The 22,174-nt window shown below is 39.4% G+C and overlaps 1 protein-coding gene across 3 annotated transcripts in view; it reads right to left on the minus strand.

The window, feature by feature from the left end:
• GABRG3 (gamma-aminobutyric acid type A receptor subunit gamma3) overlaps positions 1–21,853 on the minus strand; it is a 337,156-nt gene extending 315,303 nt beyond the window's left edge. For all 3 annotated transcript variants that reach the window (XM_071813546.1, XM_071813541.1, XM_065855350.2), the window contains exons 1-3: positions 21,369–21,853; positions 17,657–17,805; positions 3,079–3,146 (exon numbers count right to left, since the gene is read on the minus strand). In XM_071813546.1, the coding sequence (XP_071669647.1) occupies positions 3,079–3,146; positions 17,657–17,805; positions 21,369–21,421 (270 nt within the window). In that variant the 5' untranslated portion in view covers positions 21,422–21,853. The remainder of the gene's footprint in view (positions 1–3,078; positions 3,147–17,656; positions 17,806–21,368) is intronic.
• Positions 21,854–22,174: the final 321 nt, after the last annotated feature.

Raw genomic sequence — 22,174 nt, forward strand, 5'->3', positions numbered from 1 at the left:
AGTACTCACATACAATTAATCTGATGTTATCTTTGCTGTAGGTAGGTGTCTAATAGCAACTTTTTCCTGACAGTTAAAGAAACAGTGAGATATTAATATCCATATTCAAATCTAATCCTAATTGAAACAAAGTTATTCACATGTGAAAAGCTTTGCTCTACAAAACTGGCTTGAACATTCAACTGAACACCCATTGAATAGATAACTTAAAGAAAATAATTTTACTTCCTAGGTTTTACCTACAGGATGAAAAGAGATGGTGAAAACTGATAGGAAAATACACCTGTATAGTTTGATGTCTAGAAAAGCTCCACATGATATTCCCACAAAAGTGCTGCAGATCAAGAAAAAAAATGATACAGCTAAGGGCTAAGTTTGGAAGTACACAGCAGGAAAATCCTCCTTGTACATGTTGGTGATCTCAGGCTTGAAATAGAAGAGATGGAAATCAATGTAATCATCTTTCTTTTTGCCTAATCAACTACCATCTTGCTGAGTTGCCTTAACAGAATAACTCAACTTTTAATAATAATTTAAGGGAGAAAAAGTTCCTGTCCTGATGAGAAATATGGCATATGTAGATTATCACAAGAATACCCTTTTCTTTCTCCCAGAATACTATTTTAAATTCTGTACATGATTTTCACACACATACCTCTCCCTTGGAGAGTTCAATTTTATGACAGGAATCAGACTGAAGCTGGTCCCTTCATTCCTCTTCCTCTGTCACAGATAATTCCCAGCTACTGTTTCTATTCAGCTGTTTGTGTACCCATGGTCCAGCAGTTCACAAGTTACATGAAAAACTGCTTACTCAAAAATAATTTTTTAAAAATTATTATTTTTAATTACAAAAAATGTTAAATGTTTTTTTCCAGTAGAGCATCACAGAGCTATTGCATACTGTCACCAAACAGCTGAAATAACACAAACGGTGGAAAAGCAGCTCCTTAATTGGTTCTGCCACTGGAGAGATAAGATATCATACAGCACCATAGCTGGTAGGTTTGTGAGGAGCACTTCCCATATTTATTCTAAATTTCAGACTGCAGGCTCAGTTCTGCTCTCTCAGGAATGTTTGGATAAAATCAAAAGCAATAGAGCAGAAATTGAGTGTTTGGACAAAAGTTTTCTACATTTGAGTGCCTAATCCCCTATATTAACAATTAGGTTTGAGAACAGACGTGAAACTCAAAAGTGTTTAGCTACTTCAGATTCAGTTGCAGTGGGATATACTGTCCACAAGCATATCTGAAATAAGCTCAATTTCTTGTCAGAAGTTTAAATACAGCTTTAAGCAGACTTGAGTCCCTACAACTTCAGGTACCTGCATTTTACATTTCATCATTTTTTTTATTTATCGTTCTGCCGTTACAGATCATGTGTAGGTTTTTTTTCAGCTGTAACCAAAAAATATCTCTATGCCATACACTCATTAACTATCCTAATATGACCATCTACTATCAAAGAGATACTGTGTGCATCCTTTTAAATTGACATCTTGATGTCTCTTTCCGTCTCGGTGCCATAAAATATCCTGAACAAAAAGTCAAGGGCTAAGTAATAATCGTCCAAGAACCACTGGTTCTTTCTATTATTATTATTTTTTTCTTCTTCCTACCTGAAGCAGTTATTATCAAATGCTTTAATTACTACTCCACACCCATTTCCATCGCTCCAAAATACTACTTACAAGCTAATTCAGAGAGGCAAAGAGCAAAAAGACTTTGAAAAGTAAACATCCTCACCATTGTCCCCATTGCTTTTGAACAGAGTACTTATTCCTAGAGTATACATAAATACAAGTCAGAGGATCAAAGCTGAATAGATCTTCCAATAAATCATTCCCTGGACAGGTCATTTTGGTAGAGTCAGTGAAGGGCAAGATAATTAGCTATTTATTAGTTCAAGAATGTAGCAGGTACTCCCATTGCTTGACATTCAGTACTTCACATGAAATATGACCAATACATTTCACACTCTTTGAATACACAGCAAATTTGTTCCCAGCACGTAATATGTTCTGTCTTTACTTGCCAGATTTCCCATTCCCAGGGAACGCAGGAGTCTCTGACCACCTAGTATTTTACACCCTGCAGTATTTTACATTCTCCCATATACACAGGCAAAACCAAATAATCAGGCTGAATGACCATCATTCAAATTCAGGAGCTTCTGTTCCAAAAATGCAAAACATACACGCAGTGCACTTATTAGATTCTTATGCGACTATTGTACACAGCCGCCTTTGAATGTGAATAAGAGAAAGTCATTGCTTGAAGAGGTTACTATAAGAGCTTTAAGTAAATTAAGATATTAACACGTCCTCCATTTCCAAGCTGTATTAAGGAAAAAATCATTCTAGTTTACAAAGAGGAATACTGTGCTAAATTCAAACTTGAAGTTGCACAAATAGCCGCACCTACATAAGCATCCAACCTGCTTTCTAAATCTGAACATGTTGCTGCAGAACTGAGGAATTTCCTGGAGTTAAGAAGACCACAGCAACTGATCAACTGTTATGTTTTGCAAGGTTCACTATTGTCACACTATCACACAGATTCTTTCAGTTTCTACTGCTTTTATACATGCAGTAGAGCTATATATATCTTCTTCAATATTATACTTTAAGGCTAAAGACTGTTGTTAACTCAGACAAAGAAAAGTAACCACTGAAGAGATGCTGAATTTCAAATAAATACACTGATAGTATGTGACGACTGTCATTAACTCCACATTATGAAGCTCTGTATATTTGATTGACTCTTGAAACATTAATTCAAAAATTTTCTTGACAATAACTTTGCTTCATACTTTTTTTTCCTAGAGATGCTTTTTTCACCATTCAAGATCTACCAGTATTTTGTAGTAGACAAAACAGAGCATAATATTGCTTGTAGGTTTGTTCTTCTCTTGAAGAGACACAAAACAGTCATCTGAAAAACAGAGCTATAGCTGAAAACCGAACTAAATCAGCAAAACAACTTATCCTAATGGTATTTATTGTGTTTTTCAAAACCTAGTAGTGATGCCAAGACCAGCAGTGCAGATAAAAATCTTTCTTAGCAAGTCACTTACCATATTTATTGACGATACTGGACCAATGCTGTTGACATAAATATCAACATCAATAACTGTTGGTTTTACTGTGGAGAGAAAAAAAATGCTTTATATTATTTTGCAGAAGACATAAAGTAATCACTTCAAACATTTTCTTCCCAATAGCTGTAAGGTCCATTCTACAAGTAGAAGCACTAAGAAATATGGATTATGTATTTTTCAGGAAGAAAAGGTTATTTTCCTCATACCCAACCAATATTACTGTAAATTAAAGCCTGTAGCACTTTATCATCATGATTCCCATTCATCTCAGCAGCAATTTGTTAAGGAAACTTTCAGTGCTCAAAGTCAAAACAGAAGTGACTGACATGAAGCTAGAAATAATGCAGCATATCACTTTTTCCCACTGCCTCAACAAAGAGGTCCCTTGCCACATTTGTTCCACACCAAAATATCTGTCCAGATTTTTCCATCTCATCAGCCCTGAAATCCTCCTAACTTGGCGTAAAATCACTATGAAATCCATTCAGCTAAACCTGAGCAACTCTTCTCCTTTCAGTTTAGACTCATTCCCTTTAGCCCACGTTGCCTTTGCACTCATTCTTCCAGAGGTTTTTTAGTTTGATTTGGTTTAGTCAATTAAAGTTTCTCACAAGATCTTCCATGTCTTCAGACCTCCAGGTTTGAATAGGCCAGGACAAGTTCTGTACTTCTTTCTTTAGCTGAGGTCATTGGAATTTATCTTCCTTTTAGCATTTTTGGTGTCAGTGTACTTGCTGAATGTTATTCAGATAGTTCTTACTAGTGATGTAGCCTAACTCTAAAATAATGCCACTCTTACACTAAAAGGCATATTGTTTGGTTTTTTTTTTACTTATACTGTCTTCCTTCCAACCCCACAGGGTATACACTAACGTCTAAATTGAGATCTTAATTTGTGTTTTACTTTCTCCAGTGTCAGCTGACACAAAACTATAAGTACAAATCCTGTTCTAATCTGCATAGTCAGAACTGATGCAAATCTGGCCCTAGTAGGCCAACAACTTCTGTTAGACATCTTGTTTTCCCATTGAGGTACCTTTCCCTCTCTATGGTCTTCACAAATCTTGAAGTAGAAATTCGAAACACTGAAGTTTTGGAACTATGCTGAACTCGAGTTTTTTTCACCAATCCCCAAGCCCCCTAGAATGAGGAAATTCAGGTAAATCAGCATCTCAAAACCCAGAGAGCTTTCCTTGAGCAAGCTACTGAGCAGACAAGTGAGGAGCAGTTAAATACTATGGTTCTGTGGGAAGCTTATCTCAGGTGGATATCAGTTAATTTGTCTAAAGCTTAAGAAGTCATCCAGCACAAAGCTGAGGATGGACAGAAATCTCCACATGTAAAGATGAATATTTTTGCATCCCCCAAATTTCAGACTAAAAATGAGATGCCGAGAAGTTTTAAAGTACCTGAAAAGTTAGATCGTTCTGAAAAAAATAGGCAGGTTGGCTTGTCATGTAAGACTTCGGTATATGCATATCTTTAGGAAGACTATATCTAATGTTGCAAAACCAGACATTAAAGTGAGTACAAATAGTGGTTGAAGATGATAACCATTCATTAAGTACCACACACTTATTTGACTGCATATGGTCAGAACACCCGGGATTATTTAAGGTTACAGTTTCAAATTGTCTCAAGGACTGGTTTATAAACTTTTATCTTCCCTTCAGCAAAAGAAAATCTGAACTCAGCTGAAAAAGCACAACTGATTAATGCAAATGTAATTGTACCCAGCTAATAACTAAATAGGAGTCTAGCAGCTTCTGGTAATGAGACTTGCCTCAAAATGCAGTAATAAATGTCATTACAGAGGTATTGGTAATAGCGAGGAACAACAGCTAGCTCTTTTACCAAGGTAGCATACATGGAACAAAGGGCTCTGATCTTTTTTAAGGCTTATGCACATACCTAGTTGGAAGTTCAACACTAAGGAGTTCTGGTGAACATTAATGGGACTAGACTTAGTGGTGCAAATTGGCATGCAGTTGAATCTTGGCAGGATCAGGGACAAAGTTCAGAACAAGAACACAGTGCTTGGAATCCAGTTTTGTTTAATCATTGCAGTTAAGTATATAAATAGATTATGAGATTATAATTTTTCCTGAATGTGCTGGGACAAATTCTCTTCTGGTGCAAAAAAAATGAAGCACTGTTTGTTAATGCTAAAGAAAATTTGGTCTTAGTCACAGTAAAGATCTACTCTTGAAACAGAGGCAAACTAAGCAGCAGTCACTTCTTATGTCAAATTAAATCAGCACCTAGCCTCAGACACTCCTAGTGAAATTCAAATTAAAAATTAAAAAAAAAAACCAAACAAAAACAAACACACAAAAAAACCCAGGTAAGCTATTATATCACTACAACAACAAAAATGACTGAAAGTTCCTTTGAATGAAACTTTGTTTTCCTAGGCAGGGGCAGAAAATACCATTGTAATATGATTGCATGGCAAATATGTGTTCAGGTTTTGAAAGAAAAGACAGAAGAGTATAGTTCTTTTTGCAGTGGTCTCTTATGGATACAAACAAACATAAACTGGGAGAACATCAAGTATACATTTTAGATTTGTTATCATAGGATTTTAATTGAAAATACCAACCATTTTGAGGAAAAAAAAAAAAAAAGATTACTTCACCCAAAATGCATTATGAAAAAGAAAATAACTGAGTTTTAAAGTTATAATGTCTTATTGGAAAGAAGTCACCTTTTACCAGTCTTCAAAATAAACTGAGTTTCATGGAAAGACATAAATAGTTACTTTACCAATTATTTCAAGGCCTGCTCAGTTTTCCTGTAAACTACATGTATTTGTGAACATTCAGTCCATGGACTAATTTAAGTCACGTATGAAGTTGCTGTGCTGCAGATGGAGCATTTTTCTTGCACTAAGGAAGTCCTCACAGTCTTGTTCATTGAACAACAGAAGTTTTAATACCTCACTAAAAGCTGGCAATAAGATTATAAATGGATATTCAGCTCCAGTACTGTTTTGATAGTACAATCAGTCCAAAATAGCTCTAAAAAGCTGTCAGAAACTTAGAACTTGCAGAACCTTATGTTATATCACATGCAGGAGAGCAACTAAAGGTTGTCAATAAACTTACCCACCTTCTCAAAGTTTTTTGAAATATTCTTAAATATATGGTAGTTAACTTTCCCTAAAAGAGAATGTAATTACATCCAAGGAACTGCAGCATTATGCTGCTACACAGTGCTATCTAAGGTTAGCTAACTGCTTATTGCAGTCATTTCATCTGCAAACATGTTAGTTTTAATTGAGGAGGGGATTTATCAAGGCAATCAAAATATCTGCAGAAAAAACTAAGGTCACGCCTGCAAAGCTCACTTAAGAAGTCAAATGAACACTTCGAGAGTTAGTGTAAAGCTAAGTCAGGTACGTATGGGCAACAACAAAACACAGAAACAGATAGAATAATGCCCAGATCACAAATACCTATGCAGGCCAACTATAGAATTCATGTAGTCTCACTTTATAGATTTATACTGGTGAAATGACCAGTACCTGCGCTTGAATCCCATTAAAATCTGTGAAGACCTTACTCTTGGACATGTGCAAGCTGATCTTGTTTGCAATAAACTCAACAGGAGAATTTTAAAAGACATTTGAGAAAATGAACAAAGGGATTGTTACACAATTTCACAAGTCACATAGGGAAAATATCTGTAATAAGTTCCTGACATTTTCTTGTGCTTATTTAGTACTTTATATTATCTTGTCCTTTTAAAATATCTCTTAATTTTCGATAGATCTCTGCTATTCAGAATTGATACTTGAATTGATGAATGAAACTGCTTTGTTTGTTTCCTACAGAAAGCTTCCTCCACATTTGAAGCCTGCCTAAATAGCATTTATGTTCCTGCACAAACCATAAATATTTGGAATTATTTTTTAAAGTTTAGTCTTAAGAAATATTTTTACTGGAATCTCATCTAAATGTGAGTAGAACTACCTGAGCCCTCATAAACTTCAAAATAAAATTTAAATTCTTTTTTTTGAGTGTTAACCTTTCTTACATTGTCCAAGCAACTCCTAGGCCTAAATTACTCTGGTTTTACCCAAAAGAGCAGTGGTAAAAATGTTACAGATCAGTATGTACATATTTATAGAAACAAAGCAATTAGCACTTGATTTTTAGAAGGCACAAAACCACATAACAAATATAATATGAGCTCTGTTCTAGAAATACATAGCCACTTAAACTCTGCCTAAGTTCCACGAGACTTCTGAATGCAAAAGAGTAACAAGATTGGCTCTACAGCAATGAGATATTTTTTTGAAATTAGTCTATAATGATACTTTACATTATCTCATTAGCACATAAATTGATATTTTTAAATTGGGATAAAGCTGTAACAAATCATTACATAGTTATAGGTAACTGTAGTAGTAGTGATTATAGTGTTAATGTTTACTTTGGGTTAGTGATGATGACTATTAATATTTTCCTACATGACCTTATCGGCAATACCTACCTGCTTGTTCCTGTAAAACAAACTGCTATGCTAATAAGTAATATCTCAGGCATAATAGTGGTCAGCTAAGACTTTGATATTTTAGGTCAAATTACCACATTTGAAGAAATACACAGTAACAGGAACTGGTTGAGTCATCATCCCTGAAGGTATTTAAAAGACATGTAGATGTGGCATTCAGGGACATGGTTTAGTGGTGGACTTGACAGTGTCAGGTTTACAGTTGAATTCAATGACCTTAAAGGTCTTTTCCAACCTAAATGATTCTATGATTCTATTCTATGATTCTACAAAGGTATGAGGAAAATCAAAAAGACTCATCTTTCCTGCATAGAAGAGATGGGCTTGAACAACAGATAGAGGTCAAAGCCCTCCACTTGCTATTGTCAGAGAAACTCTGACATAACTGTCATCCCTATGTTTTAGGACCAAAGTACTAAAATTGGACTGAAAATGAGAACCAAAAGAACAATCAAAAATCAGATACAGACGTTGAAGAAAGTCTATATGACAGCAATACTAGGATGAGAACACAGATTTCTAAACAAGGTATTTTACTCACATGCTAGGTTTTGTTGCCATTCTGTCCAGGAGTGTGAAGGACAGCATGCACATAAACAAACTGCTTCAATTAACTACAAATCACTTTTATTCCTCATACCCCACCACCACCATGAATCATTCTTTAACACTTTTATCTTTCATATACCTTTCTCTCAGGTAACACCTGTAAGTTTTCTAACGTTATGTTGTTTGGGAATGAAAATTGTAGGTCTTAACGGCTAGGCTGGTTTTACAACCAATCCCTAAAATTTCCATTTTTGTCTTACTTATATTCATGGGAGGGAAGAGTTCCTATGTGATATCATAAGACTGAATAATGATAGAATTTGTTCCTGCAAAGTTTAGCAAGCTACCAACCAAGGTCTGGCTGAACAATAGCAGTCATAAGAAAAACATACAATTGCAAAAAACAGCAACAATGTTTTAAAACGTGTGCAGAAATGTGTGCATTGTTTAAAGATAACAGAATAATTTATTAGTTCGTGCCAGAACCTCAAAATGGCAACTGTACTGCTGTACATTTGCCAAATTTACAGATACTTACTCAGAAACCTCTTTAACCATAAAAAACAAAACAAAACAAAACAAAACAAAACAAAAACACAAACAAAAAACACACACACCAGACTTCTAAATAGACTTTTACACTTGGAAGAGTCAGCATAGTCTAGGTAATCACAGAAGGAAGGAGGCAGAATAAAGAGATTTTTCTTATATAATTGATATCTCAAATTTTTAATGACTCACAACTAGCTTTCAGTCTGTGGTGTCCCAGAAGTCTGTATGCCATACTCCCAATCTTCTCTCAGATTTCTTAGGTGAAGTTATGGAAAAGAAGAATAAATAAGAACTAGCAGCTGCTACATATTGTTTTGGGTCTGACAGCTTAGATGAACAGTTTGGCAAACATTAACTGTCAACCAAACTTTCCTACCTACAATGCCATTCAAGAAAAATTTTCAGTCTGAGTTTGCATCAAGCCATTTTAGCAAGTAATCACTGTCAGGAAATAATATTCTAAATAAGATTTATCTGTGTAAATGAATTTTTTATATTCACAAAGGTTGTCTTGTAAGGGACCTTGCTGTGAAGTACTTGGGTAAAAGGCCTCTCTGACATAAAACCAGTACATCTTTGTCAGCCCAACAGACTACATGCAAGACAAATATTGCAAAGATACAAGTGTCTCACTAGAAATGAGACGAAAGCTAAGAACTGTATTACTTGGGTTAAATTATGAGAGTAGTTTCAGAAACACAAATTGTTTGAATACCGAAATATTTCTATATATTGAAGTACTGTAAACTTCAAATTAAAGTGTTGTTTTCCAGCATTTGTTTTAAATTAGGTGTTAAAAAAAAAAAAATCAGACCTGTTAGATAACCAAAAAAGTGAAATCATATTCACTTTTTTAAGCAGAAACATTAAATTGGAGGGCTTCAGGGTCACTGTGTTGGAATAAAATTTCTCTACATATTCTTTTACTATGACACATTAAGAGTTGTACATGAGAGAAAGATTAGTAAAAAGTAGGGTGTTTCCCCTGACAGTTGAGAAGGTGCAAACCAAACCAGGTCAGAAACCAAAGTCAGAAATTCCTCTTTACTCAGTTCCATGGTTAAGTGCTTAGAAAAGCAAAGGTAGGGATGAAGTATCTCACTGTCAACAGCCTATCCTAATCAGAAATGTTCCCATGCTATATTTTGAAAGAGTCTATGTTTGATGCACTATACTGGCACCAGACAAGAATTAGGTGCAACCAACCAGTATATTTATGTCATGTTTTAGAACTCAAACATGGATCACAGTTTTCAACATGTAAAACTGGGACTTGGGAGTGGTCATAGAGTAGTTTACCCCCAGTTATTGCTATTAATGTTCTAGAACTGTTCATTGCAAAGTCTGTAGAAGAGAGCATCTATAAGCGAAAATGGTAGAGAATTAGAACTCCTGCAAACAGTTGAGAAATCCCTTCTATCCTTCCACCTAGAATAGAGGTTGTTTTCATTTGCATTAAATAGTAACCCTTTCCTCAGGAATATTCCCCCTTTCTCCAGGAATATTCCTCTCCTTGCATAGATGTGCTTATACATAATGCATAGAAGATGACTGGCACTAAAATAATCTTCAGATTTACTGTCTTACTCATGGAAACAGACACAATGGTTTTCCAGTTTGGTGACTGAATCAGAACGAAAGTTTTCTGAAATAACGACAATCCACTTTCCTATTTTTTGTTTTTAACAAAAAAAAAAAAAAAAGGAGAAAGGGAAAGGGAAGTATCAATGAGAAAAATTAAAACACACCTGTTTATTTCTTATGACTGGTTTCAGCTCCTGAGCTCTCATTAAATTCAGCCCTGTTTTGTAGCTGAGTATTAGCTACAGTAGTCCCCATCCTCACCAATGGGTTATCCAAGTTTCTTCTTCCATATAAACCCAAATTAGACTAATCTCCACAATCTTCTCCAGTGCCCAATACTGCAGAAGTTGGATCCAGGACTACGGCTTTCCCCTCCTGATTTGCTGCCATAACACAAACAGAAGTCACTCCTTTTTCCCACTGTGTAGTACCTTTACACACTGGTTAGCACCCCAGGTACAACCGTCTATAATCAATCCCTAAGTGACAACTGTCTCACTATTTCCTGTTGTAAGATGCCCAACATTGTCTCCCACAGGCTAGCATAGAAAAAGACCTACAGAAGAAAGTAGTAACTTGGTCTTGCATGACAGTTGACAGCTTTCTCTGCGTTGTTATCCGGGAAATATTTTGTTCTGTGAGGCAATAAGCAACCCTCTGTCACCACATATGGGGAAACCTTGCTGAAGCTAATTTAAAGAGTATCAGGTGTGGCAAGCAGCAGGTAGCAACAATAATTTGACAGCCACAGTGGTAATAGCCTGTGGTGCACTTCAGGGTTTGTTTCTGTGTGGCCTGCTAGGAAGGCAGCTCAGACTGAAGAAAGGTTGTGATACAGCTTGAGAACGCAAGGTTTTCTTTAGGGTTGTGTTTGAAAATGCACTTCTCCTTTAAAAAGAAAAAGAAGAAAAGTTGTGCCAACTCACCCAACACATCTGCTCCTTGCATACACTGAAAAACTGCTTAAATTAGTTACAGAGAGAACTTTTAACTACTTAAAGAGAGAACTGCTGTTAAACCCCGCCAAGCCGGTACAGTAAAACATGTCAGACATAACTTACTCTTCCATATTTGCCAGCAGAAATGAGCCCACCTATTTCTACCAGCTAATCTTGTTCAAACCTACTCAAGGTACTGAGACCTGCACAGCTGTTTGTGAGACTGCTATTGTCTTCAGAAGTTTGCCTGTACAACCGTATAGGACACTTGAGAAGCAAAGAAAAACAGCTGGACTCTTAAGGCAGCTAGACATGTCAGCGTCAGATGGTGTATAGACATTAAATTAGGGGGTGTACGTACATGTGCATATAGATATTTATACACATATATAGATACATGCATACACACTTTCATACTTCAAAGCAGACTTATTTGGCCTATAAATACACAATAAATACAAGGGATCACTAGAGGTTGTACAAATATCTAGGGAATCCAAGAGGAATCTTGGTACTGCAGTGCAATCAAAAAGGAGGGAAAAGCAGGCATTAGTGGTAAAAACACCTCAGAACACAAGCTGATGAAGCTTTCTTCAACATGTGCAATCCATAGTCTTCCCTAGTATAGTGATACATTTGAGAAACAGAGAATGCAAGCATACAATACAAATTATCCTACTACTTTTTTCTACCTTTCAGTGAAAAATATAATTAAAATCAGTATTATTCAGGCTTATTCTGGTTTTTTGGTTTTTGTTTGTTTGTTTGTTTATTTTTGGTTGGTTGGTTGGTTGGTTGGGTTTTTTTTGGTTTTTTTTAAAGTAAGAAGGCAGGCAGCTTAGAAATGAAGTGCTAGAACATATAGGAAAAAATAAATGAATACAATAAATTACCACATTTATACAAGACTTCTATTGCATTAAAAATGGAATTCAGTCTTTTCAGTTCTGGCTGACCATTATAAGAAATATCAGTTGAAAAACCTGCTCTCAGCTAAGTAACTCTGAGGCACAGGAGGTTCTGTCTTGCAACTTTATATCCCTTTATTTGTCTGGGGGTTTTTTATCTTATTTTGACTTAATTTCTAATACTTATGATCACATTCTACTTTCAGTTTCCCTGGACAGTTTGAGTACATTAGAGTGTAGTTCCTTCTAGTTGGCTTTTCTCTTACAAGCATTATTTTGCTCCAGCTCTGAAATAGAAACTAACTGGAAGTATTACACTTTCCCTGGCAGAGTGTGACTAACTGCAGAGATCATTGGTACAGCCTGAAATGCAGGGGAAACTGTTTCTATTATGTTTTGGTTTTTTTTTTCAATTATCTTTAGGTATTTTTTTTAAATGTCAAAACAGAAATTTTTCACTGTCCTAACACAACTTGCTCACATTAGGAACAACATGGGGAAAAGTAGTTCTGTCTATTTGTACCTAACAAGTGTGCATAACTCCTTATTCTAGCCCTCTTGTGTTCTGGGAAAGGTATTTCAGGAGCTGTGGAAAAGGGTAGGTAATCACAGAAAGGCTGGAGAGCACCTGGTCAGATTGCAGGATCTATGTTTTAGAATATCCTTTGCACTTAAATTAGAGTGCTGAGGTAACTGACTGCTTGTTAGAAATGCTCAGGGAACAGTTTTGTTCTCTAAATATTACTGATGAAAGAAAATTCACATTAGCAGGTTGAGATACAGAGGGAAGCTTGGAGTTTAGCTCAGCTTATGCACTAATCTTAATGTTACTATTGCCTTGTCATCGCTGAAATGTTGGCCCACATTAATTATTGCTTCTTAATGAACAAGAGACAAATATCTTTTCTTTGAGGTAAGCAAACCAACTACTGAAACTCTTGAAACTGAATGGTCTTCATGCTCAAAATGAGTACTGCAGCTCTGAGCCAGGTCTAGCATGAGATTTTTTTCATCCCACTACTAATGTCACATTTCAGAAACCTCTCACATACTACCTTTATTGATGGGTAAGGTGACTTTCACAATGAAAGAAAATGTAGCATATTATTTTCCACTTTCATGGAATATGATTGGCAAAACTTTCAGTTTGGAAGAACACACCATTACAAACTTTCTGTCTGTTTAAGGCAACCTCCATTCCATATGAAAACAACTATAAAACAATGTAGAGTAACGAAGGTAACATTTATTTTCCAGGACTTCATTGTGGACTAAGCTATGCATCAAGGAAAGTGAGAGGGAAGGTTTCACTAAAGTAAGCTAACTTTGAAGGAAATATGTTTTGTCCTGTGCTATTCAATTTACCTGTGGTTTGCATCACTTTTTAAAAATGTAACAAATTTTAAATCAGATAATTAAAAATAGAGCAATGGCAAAAACCTGGTTTATTTAAAAAACTTAAGTAAAACTGAGATTTTTCTAGGTGTAGTTATTTTCATTCTACTCTTTGGCCTGTTGGTTGGCCTATTATTTCTGTTCTCATTTTATTAATAAAGGGGAAGTGAAATTTCAGGGCCAGAACTTAGTCCTGCTGAATGTCAGGACATAAGCCCGTGTGACATGAAGGAGAAGAAAAAAATCATTCTTGCAAGGTAATAAGCCTTACTGCACTTAGAAAATGTTGTGTATGGGTATAAACTGGAACACAGGAGGTTTCATTTAAATTTAAGAAGAAACTTCTTCACAGTGAGGGTGCCAGAGCAGTGGAACGGGATGCCCAGGGAGATTGTGGAGTCTCCTTCTCTGGAGACATTCAAAACCCACCTGGACACCTTCCTGTGTAGTCTCATCTAGGTGTTCCTGCTCCGGCAGGGGTATTGGACTGGATGATCTTTTGAGGTCCCTTCCAATCCCAAACATACTGTGATTCTGTGATTCTGTGATACATTGACCAGGTCCTCACTTCAAAGGACTTTGAAACAAACTGCAGAGCACCTGTCTATGGAAGAGATTTTAAAACCTTCATAGTTCAGAAAGGGTTTACATGTTATCTGGAACTGATGTCTTTTATACCATACAACAGACTCACGATTCTCAACCCTATAATTTCAGCTGGTAAAAAGTGAGCGGGAAAGATGCTTTGTGTCCATAAAACACCTTTCTTTTTGATCTAATCATTACACCAGTACAAGCTGTTCAGTGTGAGTTGCTTGTTTTTTTTTTTTTTTTCCAAATCCAAAAGGTGTGTATGCTCTGCGGTATAATGGAAAACTGCCAGGTGCCACCAATAAAATGAAAACCCTCACAAGCTGTGATATTTATGGAGACAAGAACTCTGCCATGTGTGTGGCCACAGAGGATGTAGCCAGACATTCCTCTGCTGGTAGAACACTTCTTTATTTCCAAAGACCAAAGGCTAGACAGATCCTGTTAGGCTGTCAGGTTGCTGATAGCCTTCACAGGGTAACTGTTTTTCCTGATACATAGGTTGTTCAATCCAATCTTTCAAAATCCTGGCTTAGAACCTTGCAGATGACACCTGTACTGCTGAGCATAGATTGAACATGTTATCTGACAGGCAGTCATTTACATGAAAGTCTACGCCAAGGATAAGCCAGCATAAGAAAAAAAAAGAAAGATCAAGTTCTGGCCTTGCATCTTTAGCATTGACCTACACATTCTTTCAGTGGTTTAGATGGGCTGGCTTGGGGAGGAGGAAGGAGCATGGCTGAGTGTCTGTTCACAGGAGCTCATTTACTGATGGATATGCCTCTCACCTGGAAGTGACATGGTTACTGAACTATTCAGTGTCCATAGTGTAGCAATTGGCACTCAGAATATGTACAGTGCCAAGTAGTACCTGGACATACCTGAGCTAGCCGAAACATCAGTGGCCCTGGGAAGGATGAAAGGCCACAGAAAAGTGACTGTCTGGGCCAGCATGCTCTTCAATACCTTCTATTTGCCACAGTCTTCTCCTTTCATTACGGCCTTTGGCTTGAAAAATCATGTTCCCAAGTGATCTAAGAATTGCAAACCCAGCCTTTGAAAGTGCAAACAAGTCAGTATTTTCCTAGGCTTTTCTGACTGTATTAAGAGAGAAGATTGTTTCTTCAGGAGCATTGCTAAAGTTATTCACTGTTAGAAACAGTGGCTTTGCAAAAAAAGGATTGGAAAACTGAGTGAAGAGTGGTGTGACATGAAAAGCTCTGTGTGTCCTGGCCTGTGGGACAGCCGGTTTGCCTACAGGCAGCACTGCACATATGTAAAGGGTCTAATAAGTAGCTGACTGCATGTTAGCCCTGGATTTAACCCTCAACATTTTTTATTGGCTGCACTTCTACTCGGTTCTGAGAATTACTTTTCTCTTCCTCCATGGTTTATTCCCCGCTTTCTGTAAATTTCAAAAGGTGAGTTGTATGTGCTGTGTTCCCTGGTCCCCTACCTTTTCCCTCAGTGCTTTAACTGAAATGTATTATGCTTTAACTGATTTGTATTATATTAATACTGGGACCCTTGGGACAGGGACACAGTTCAGTTGCAGGACAAGTCAACTATCTAGTTTGAAGGATAACCTTCTCCAAGATGGAAAGGAAAATGTGCTTGTGTGTGAGGAACCAGACAGGAATTCAGGGAAGTTGCATAGAATGTCTGATTCTCTAACATTCCCCTTGTGTTCTTCTTGACAAACGTAGTAGCTCCTCAGCTTCAAAAGGGCAATGTTATTTATCTGCATCAAAGGCACGAGAGAAGGGAAGAGAGACCAGGGAAAGCAGCAGAGGTGAACTAACTTCTCTCTCTAGCATCTGAAAAACAGCTCAAGTTCTGAAATAGCCAGATTCCTATCAAAGAGAAAAATGGTGTAGGATTGAAATGCTTAATAGAAACAGGTTGATGTAGTTGAGAACTGTAAAAATCTCAGTTTGGTACAATATAGGAGGAGCTGTGTAATTCAAACCCTTTCCCTAAAACAGGACTTACGAAACTTTGTGGAGAGACAAAAGGAATTATTTTGGTAACAACAATTTTCCAGTGCTGTAATATATGTCTATCCTTGACAGATTTTATGACAACTGACATGGGGACTTTGAATGATTACTTTGCCCCACATAGGCATCACATAATTTACTCTGTCTGAAGTCAGTGATCTGAGGATATGGTGTACGAGGTAAAATAAAAAAATTGTCTGAGAATGTCTTCCAGAGGTTGATATGGGTGGGGAACTGCATTAAAGCACTTCTCCATCAGATATTAAAGATCAGCTAAATCCAGTATGACAAACTAAGTAGAGAGAGATAAATGTCACACTCTGTTAAAAAGAGACACATCTATCAAATATAATATTTGTAAATAATATAGAAAATGAAAGTAATAGCTATAAAAAAAAAAAAAACGAGTTTCATACCATAGCATAGTTGGTTTTTTTTTCTGGAACTGTTGTATAAAGTGCAACTATGAGGCACTAATAATTGTAATGGTGAATGCATACAGATGGCTTTTAATTTCCTCTAAACTCACCCAAAGGGATCACCTAGAAAGTATATCAATACATCTGTCATCAAGAAATGGTAGTTTCACTTAAAATCAGCGCTAGGAATTCTCCCTCTAACCTGTGCAAAAATTTAGGAAAAGTAAATTATGATAGGTGGTTGTTCTGAGCTTTTTCCATTCCCAGTTCATTCTGAAGTATATGCAAGGTGCACAAACGTAAATGATAAATTGTCTCTGATTTCTGTCATACAAGCCTGCTGTGAACAAACAGAACAGCAGTTGTGCTATAGCCTTTCTGATCTAAGGATGGAGACCAAACAGAGGATAACCACAAAAGGTAAAAAAATACTGATTTGAAACACACAACCTCATACAAACAAAAAAACCCCTCAGAATGGTTATATGCAGGTATCTACTGGCTCTTATCTAAATTTTATACCTATATGCAGTAGTACTGCCCACAAGACACTTCCAATCTATTAGATTTCTTTTGGAGATATCTTCTGGTTTGGGGAAGAAAATCTCTAGATTTGCCCTATACACAGGCAAATCCTAGTGCTGCCTTCTCAGCATTAAGGCCCATAACTTTTGTGATCGCATTTGGAAGGGAGTAGATGCACATTCTTCTCTTATTGTGTCCTACTTTTTATTTTTAATATGCCAACTTTTTGATCGCTCCTCAGAGCATGAGTTTTTCATACGCATGCACTGGATGACAAAACAGAGAAGTATGTTCCTAACTCTGTCAAAGAGCTGTTGAATCCCTTAGAGCTAGCCTTTCCATATCTCCACTTAAACTCTGCACAAGCAAACCAGTGTTGAGCACTCTAAATTACCACCACATCTTCCCATGATAATTAGCATTTCTAAAATGTTGACTTGGAAATGAACTTCAGCTAAAAAAACTTAATCTCCACTTTCCCAGACATTTGTGCACACTAACCAAAATACAACATAATGTCTTTTCTGCATCCATAGATGTTCTTCCTCACTTGTGCAGAAAGGAGTACTTACTTCCAATATCTGGCCGTAGCTTTTTGTCATACTCTCTCAACAGCTTGTTTAGTATGAGAGTCACATCTGTGTCTTGTGTTTTTGGAGCTAAAACCCATTTTTGGTTAGTTGCTCCATCTTCATATTCATCCTCTTCAACCTTTCTAGAACTGCAATAACAAATCAAACAAATAGATGTTATTTTACATAACTAAAATCTGAATTTACATTCTGGGTAAGTCTCCACACTCATGTGAAGAAGTTTTAAATATCTCCTTTAGTTTTGCATCTAACCAGCCTTAGGCTGTATTTGCAACAAGATGTTCCCCTTAACAGTTGTTGAGTATCTGTGGATGGGTCATCATTGAGAATTATTTCAAAATTGTCTCCTGCCAATCTTTAAAAAAATTGTACTCTGGGAGTTAATACAGCTATCAGAGTAGTATTTTATATCCTGTATTTTAACCAACATATCCCAACTAGTTCGTTTACAATATACTCTTAAAAGAGAGAACATCTGCAGTATTATTTTAATACATCAGGACAATTGATTCATCTCTTGCACAAAGGCTAATAAGAGTATTAAAAATTCAGATCTTTTAATACTTCCTGATCATTTGATCCTATTAATAAATTATTATATTCTCAGTGCCTGAATTTCAGATTTTAACGTATTACAAGACTTAGAATTAAGAGCTTGCTCCTTGAATTTATGACGGATTATCACAAGCATACAAATACATTACATAAATTATTCTGAATTCCCCTGCAGGTTTAATGGCACTAAAAAAAATAATAATTAAGAAAAAAAAGTACTACACCAAGAGTTGCAACTTCTTTCCTTCATAGGTGGATTATTTTTATTTAAGAGCATGCTAATACAAACGTGGTGAAACTTCAGTTTCCTCAGCAAAGACAGCTAGATATATTTTCACAGAAGACTAATTTCATTTGTGTGGTTTTTTGTGCACAAACAGTAAAATGTTGATTTAAAGATGCATCTTTTGGTATCTTAGAAACCAAATCTGTTTCATGTCTCTTGCTGGAGAAAACCTGTGACAGTTAAACTAAAATGAAGTTACCAGGAGAAAAGATAACCTTAGTGGTGGAACCTCTATGTTGCTTTGATCTGCAGTTGCCCTGGTGATACAATATCATTTTGCAGCCTTTTTACACAAATGTCAATAATTATGCACGGTGCAAAGCAATGGAGAATCGAAGGCACCAGTCTTGCTTATTCATGGGATGTGCAACCTCCTTTCTCTCTCTCCCCCTCCGAGAGTCTTTTAAAATATCTCAGATGTCTAGAAGACTTAACAGACACTTTATAGTAACAGAAAAAACAAATACAGTCATAAAAAATTAATCACAGAGCATCATCAACCTTCAACATTGCTTGCAGAGCACCGTTCAAGCATTTAATGAAACTTTTAATTGAAACTGCTCTACAGCCAATACACCCCTAAGGATTAGCCATGAATCACTTAACATGACCTCACAAATTGTGAGTGCTCTAGGTACAATTTCTGTATAAAAATGATTTTGAAATGTAGCCCCTGAGGATTTTCTACAAAGAGAGCTCATACAACCAAGTTGCAAAAGTAGAGAAAACTTAGGGAAATTTTGGAATAGATGAATATTCCTCCTCTGTTAGTGAGTTACAATTTTTTAAAACTTGGACTTTTTTTGTGTAATTTATCCAATGAGCATTAAAGCACCCTGTGAGGAATTTTGGTGGGTTTTTTTCTCCCTCAGATTCATGATAAGCCCTATGTCTTAATACTGCAGTTACACAACTGTTCTCAAGAGAGGCACCATCTCCAAACATACATGGTTGATATTTCGGAGCTGAAAGCCTGCACTAGTGATGGATTGCCAATAGGAAGGAAGCACAAATCATAGATCTTTTTCTGCTGCACCCACCACAACTTTGCTGGAGGCATTCAGACTGCATGTGGAAATGAGAACTGAGTTCAGGTAGAATCGGGATTTCAATTTTAGGGAGCTGCTTCTTTAAAACCAGTCACTAGTAACATTCTAAGTATTGACAGACCTTTTAAATCCTCTCCCTCTACCAGCTTGTTTCCTAGAAAGTACTTCCAGATGATGTAAATTCCTACCTACCTTCTAGATGAAGACTGGGGGTGTGAGGAGTTTCACAGCGAATCAGACTAATACACTAGATGCATATTTTTAAGACGTTTTGGTTTTCTCAAGAGTTAGTTATTTCACTTCCCTTGCTTGCCTCTACTCAATTAGGCTCCTTGAAGTCACTTAAGGTTGCATTTTCACCTGTAGCCTTACTGGTGACTGTCAAATTCTCAGCATATTCCTGCTATCCACAGAAACAAGTGTGGGATGATGGCAAGCCATCCTCAAACTGGGGAGGCAGAAGGGCTGCACACCTTCCCAGACTCCTCAGGGGCCGCTAATTTTCATCCTGTGAGAAGGCAGAGAGGAGGCAGTGCATAAACTGCACCGGAGGAAGGCTAGAAAGCACTGACAGTTTGTGGGGAAAGAGTTTATTTCCTGCAACAGATGTGTCCAAGACCTGCTCTGGGGGTTGACATGAAGCAGCCTTTAGTTCCTGTGGAGTTCTGGCAGAAAGATGCCACTTGGGTGCGGGGCAGGCTGCCACTGAGGAGAACATGGTCAATAAACCGGGAAGGGAAGGGAAGGGAAGGGAAGGGAAGGGAAGGGAAGGGAAGGGAAGGGAAGGGAAGGGAAGGGAAGGGAAGGGAAGGGAAGGGAAGGGAAGGGAAGGGAAGGGAAGGGAAGGGAAGGGAAGGGAAGGGAAGGGAAGGGAAGGGAAGGGAAGGGAAGGGAAGGGAAGGGCTGCTGAGCACACCTACAGCCCTGTTCGTGGCAAATCCTGCAGGGGAGTGCTGAGGTAACCCCTTAGCCTGGGTTATGCGATGGAGGCCCTTCCTGGTACCCTGGACAACCACCGGGACCGAAGGTGAGCCTGGTCCAGAAGGTCACAGCTGCATCTGTCGGCTGTCCCTCTCTGGCCCCTCATCGCCCGCCGTTACCGGAGCCCCGCCTGCGTGACCCTTCCAGCCCCTGAGGCAGGTACCGGCGGGTTCCCCGGCCCGGCTCGCCACAAGCGCCCCTCCCAGCCCCCCTCCGCGGAAGTTAACGCTGCAGGCGCGGCGGTGAACGGCAGAAGCCGCCGCCCCCCTCCGGCACCAGGGCACCCGCCGGCACCCACAGCTTGTCCCAGCCGCTGGGCTGTTGTTTCCCGCGGCTGGCCCTTCGCCCTCCTACCGCCGACGCCGTCCGCGGAGCCCGGGGAGACGGGGCGCGGAGGGAGCCGGGGCTGCTGGCCGCCCGCTGCCGTAAGGGAAGCCCGGGCAGAGCCAGTCGCCGTCCCGTTGGGTGCCCGGCCCTGGCAGCCGCCGAAGCGGGAAAACTTTCTGCCGGGCCGGCTCGGGACAGAGCTCCTGCGGGCGACCTCTGGGTCCGGGAGGACCGGCAGCGGGGCCGCCGCGCCGGCAGCGGGGCTGCAGCTGTCCGGGGAGCCGGGCGGGTCCCGGGGAGGGAGCGGGGGAACCCGCGCTTGGGAATAAAGCCCCGGCACAGCGCGGGGGAGTGGGGAGAAAGAGCTCGCTGTCCTTCCCGGGCGCCGAGTATTTTGCAAACTCCGGCGAGCGGGACTTCAGCCCGCAAGCCCCGGTGCGAGGAGGAGAGGAGACGGGGTGGGTGGGGGGAGGCGAGGGAAGTGCAGACTTACCAGGCGTGAAACACTGAGAGGAGGAAGAAAACCGGCAAGAGCTTAGCGGACATGATCTGGGCAGCGCCGGCCAGGTGAGAGGTGCGGCAGGATGAAGGAAATGTTGCAGGATGTTCACATGAAAGGGAGAATGAGGCAATGAGGTGAAGCTCTGAGCTTCTCTTCCTCCGTATTCTCAGCTTTATACCCTGAAGAAAATACCCCCTTTCACACCACTCCAGGAAGGGAGGGGGGAGGCGAAAAAGAAGGAAGGAAGGAAAAAAAAAAAAAGAGAGAAAAAAAAAAGGTGGAACGAGGGGGATATCCCCAGCGGAGAGGCTGCAAGGGCCAGGTATAAATCAGGCTCCACGGTCTGACAGGTGTTCAGCGGGCACCGAGCTGCCGCGCTTCCCCCTTCTTGCAATCAGTTGCCGGGAGCAGCGGCGAGTCCCCTCCCGCTCCCCCGGCTGGCGCTGGCCGTGCCCCCCGGCTGTGCACAGCGCGGCGGAGCCCGGGCCCGGCCGGGCCGCGGGTGCAGCGGGGCGGGGTGGGCCGGGCCGGGCGGAGGGCGGGCTGGGGCAGGGGGGAAGGGGCGCACCTCGCCTCCCCCGCGGAGCGCCTCGCCCGCGGCCAGCCCTGTGGCGCGGCACCGGCTGCCGGGGGCCGCCCCGCATCGGGGACCACCTCGCCCCCGGTCCCTGCCCAACAGGTACCCGCCTCGCCGACAAGGAGGGGAGCCGGGAAGTGAACCTTACCCCCTCCCCGGCGAGCGTACACACACATGCACCCGGGAGAGGGGGGGCAGCAAACTCGGCAGCCGCAGTCAG

Source organism: Patagioenas fasciata, chromosome 1 (assembly GCF_037038585.1).
Source record: "Patagioenas fasciata isolate bPatFas1 chromosome 1, bPatFas1.hap1, whole genome shotgun sequence".
NCBI lineage: Eukaryota > Metazoa > Chordata > Aves > Columbiformes > Columbidae > Patagioenas > Patagioenas fasciata.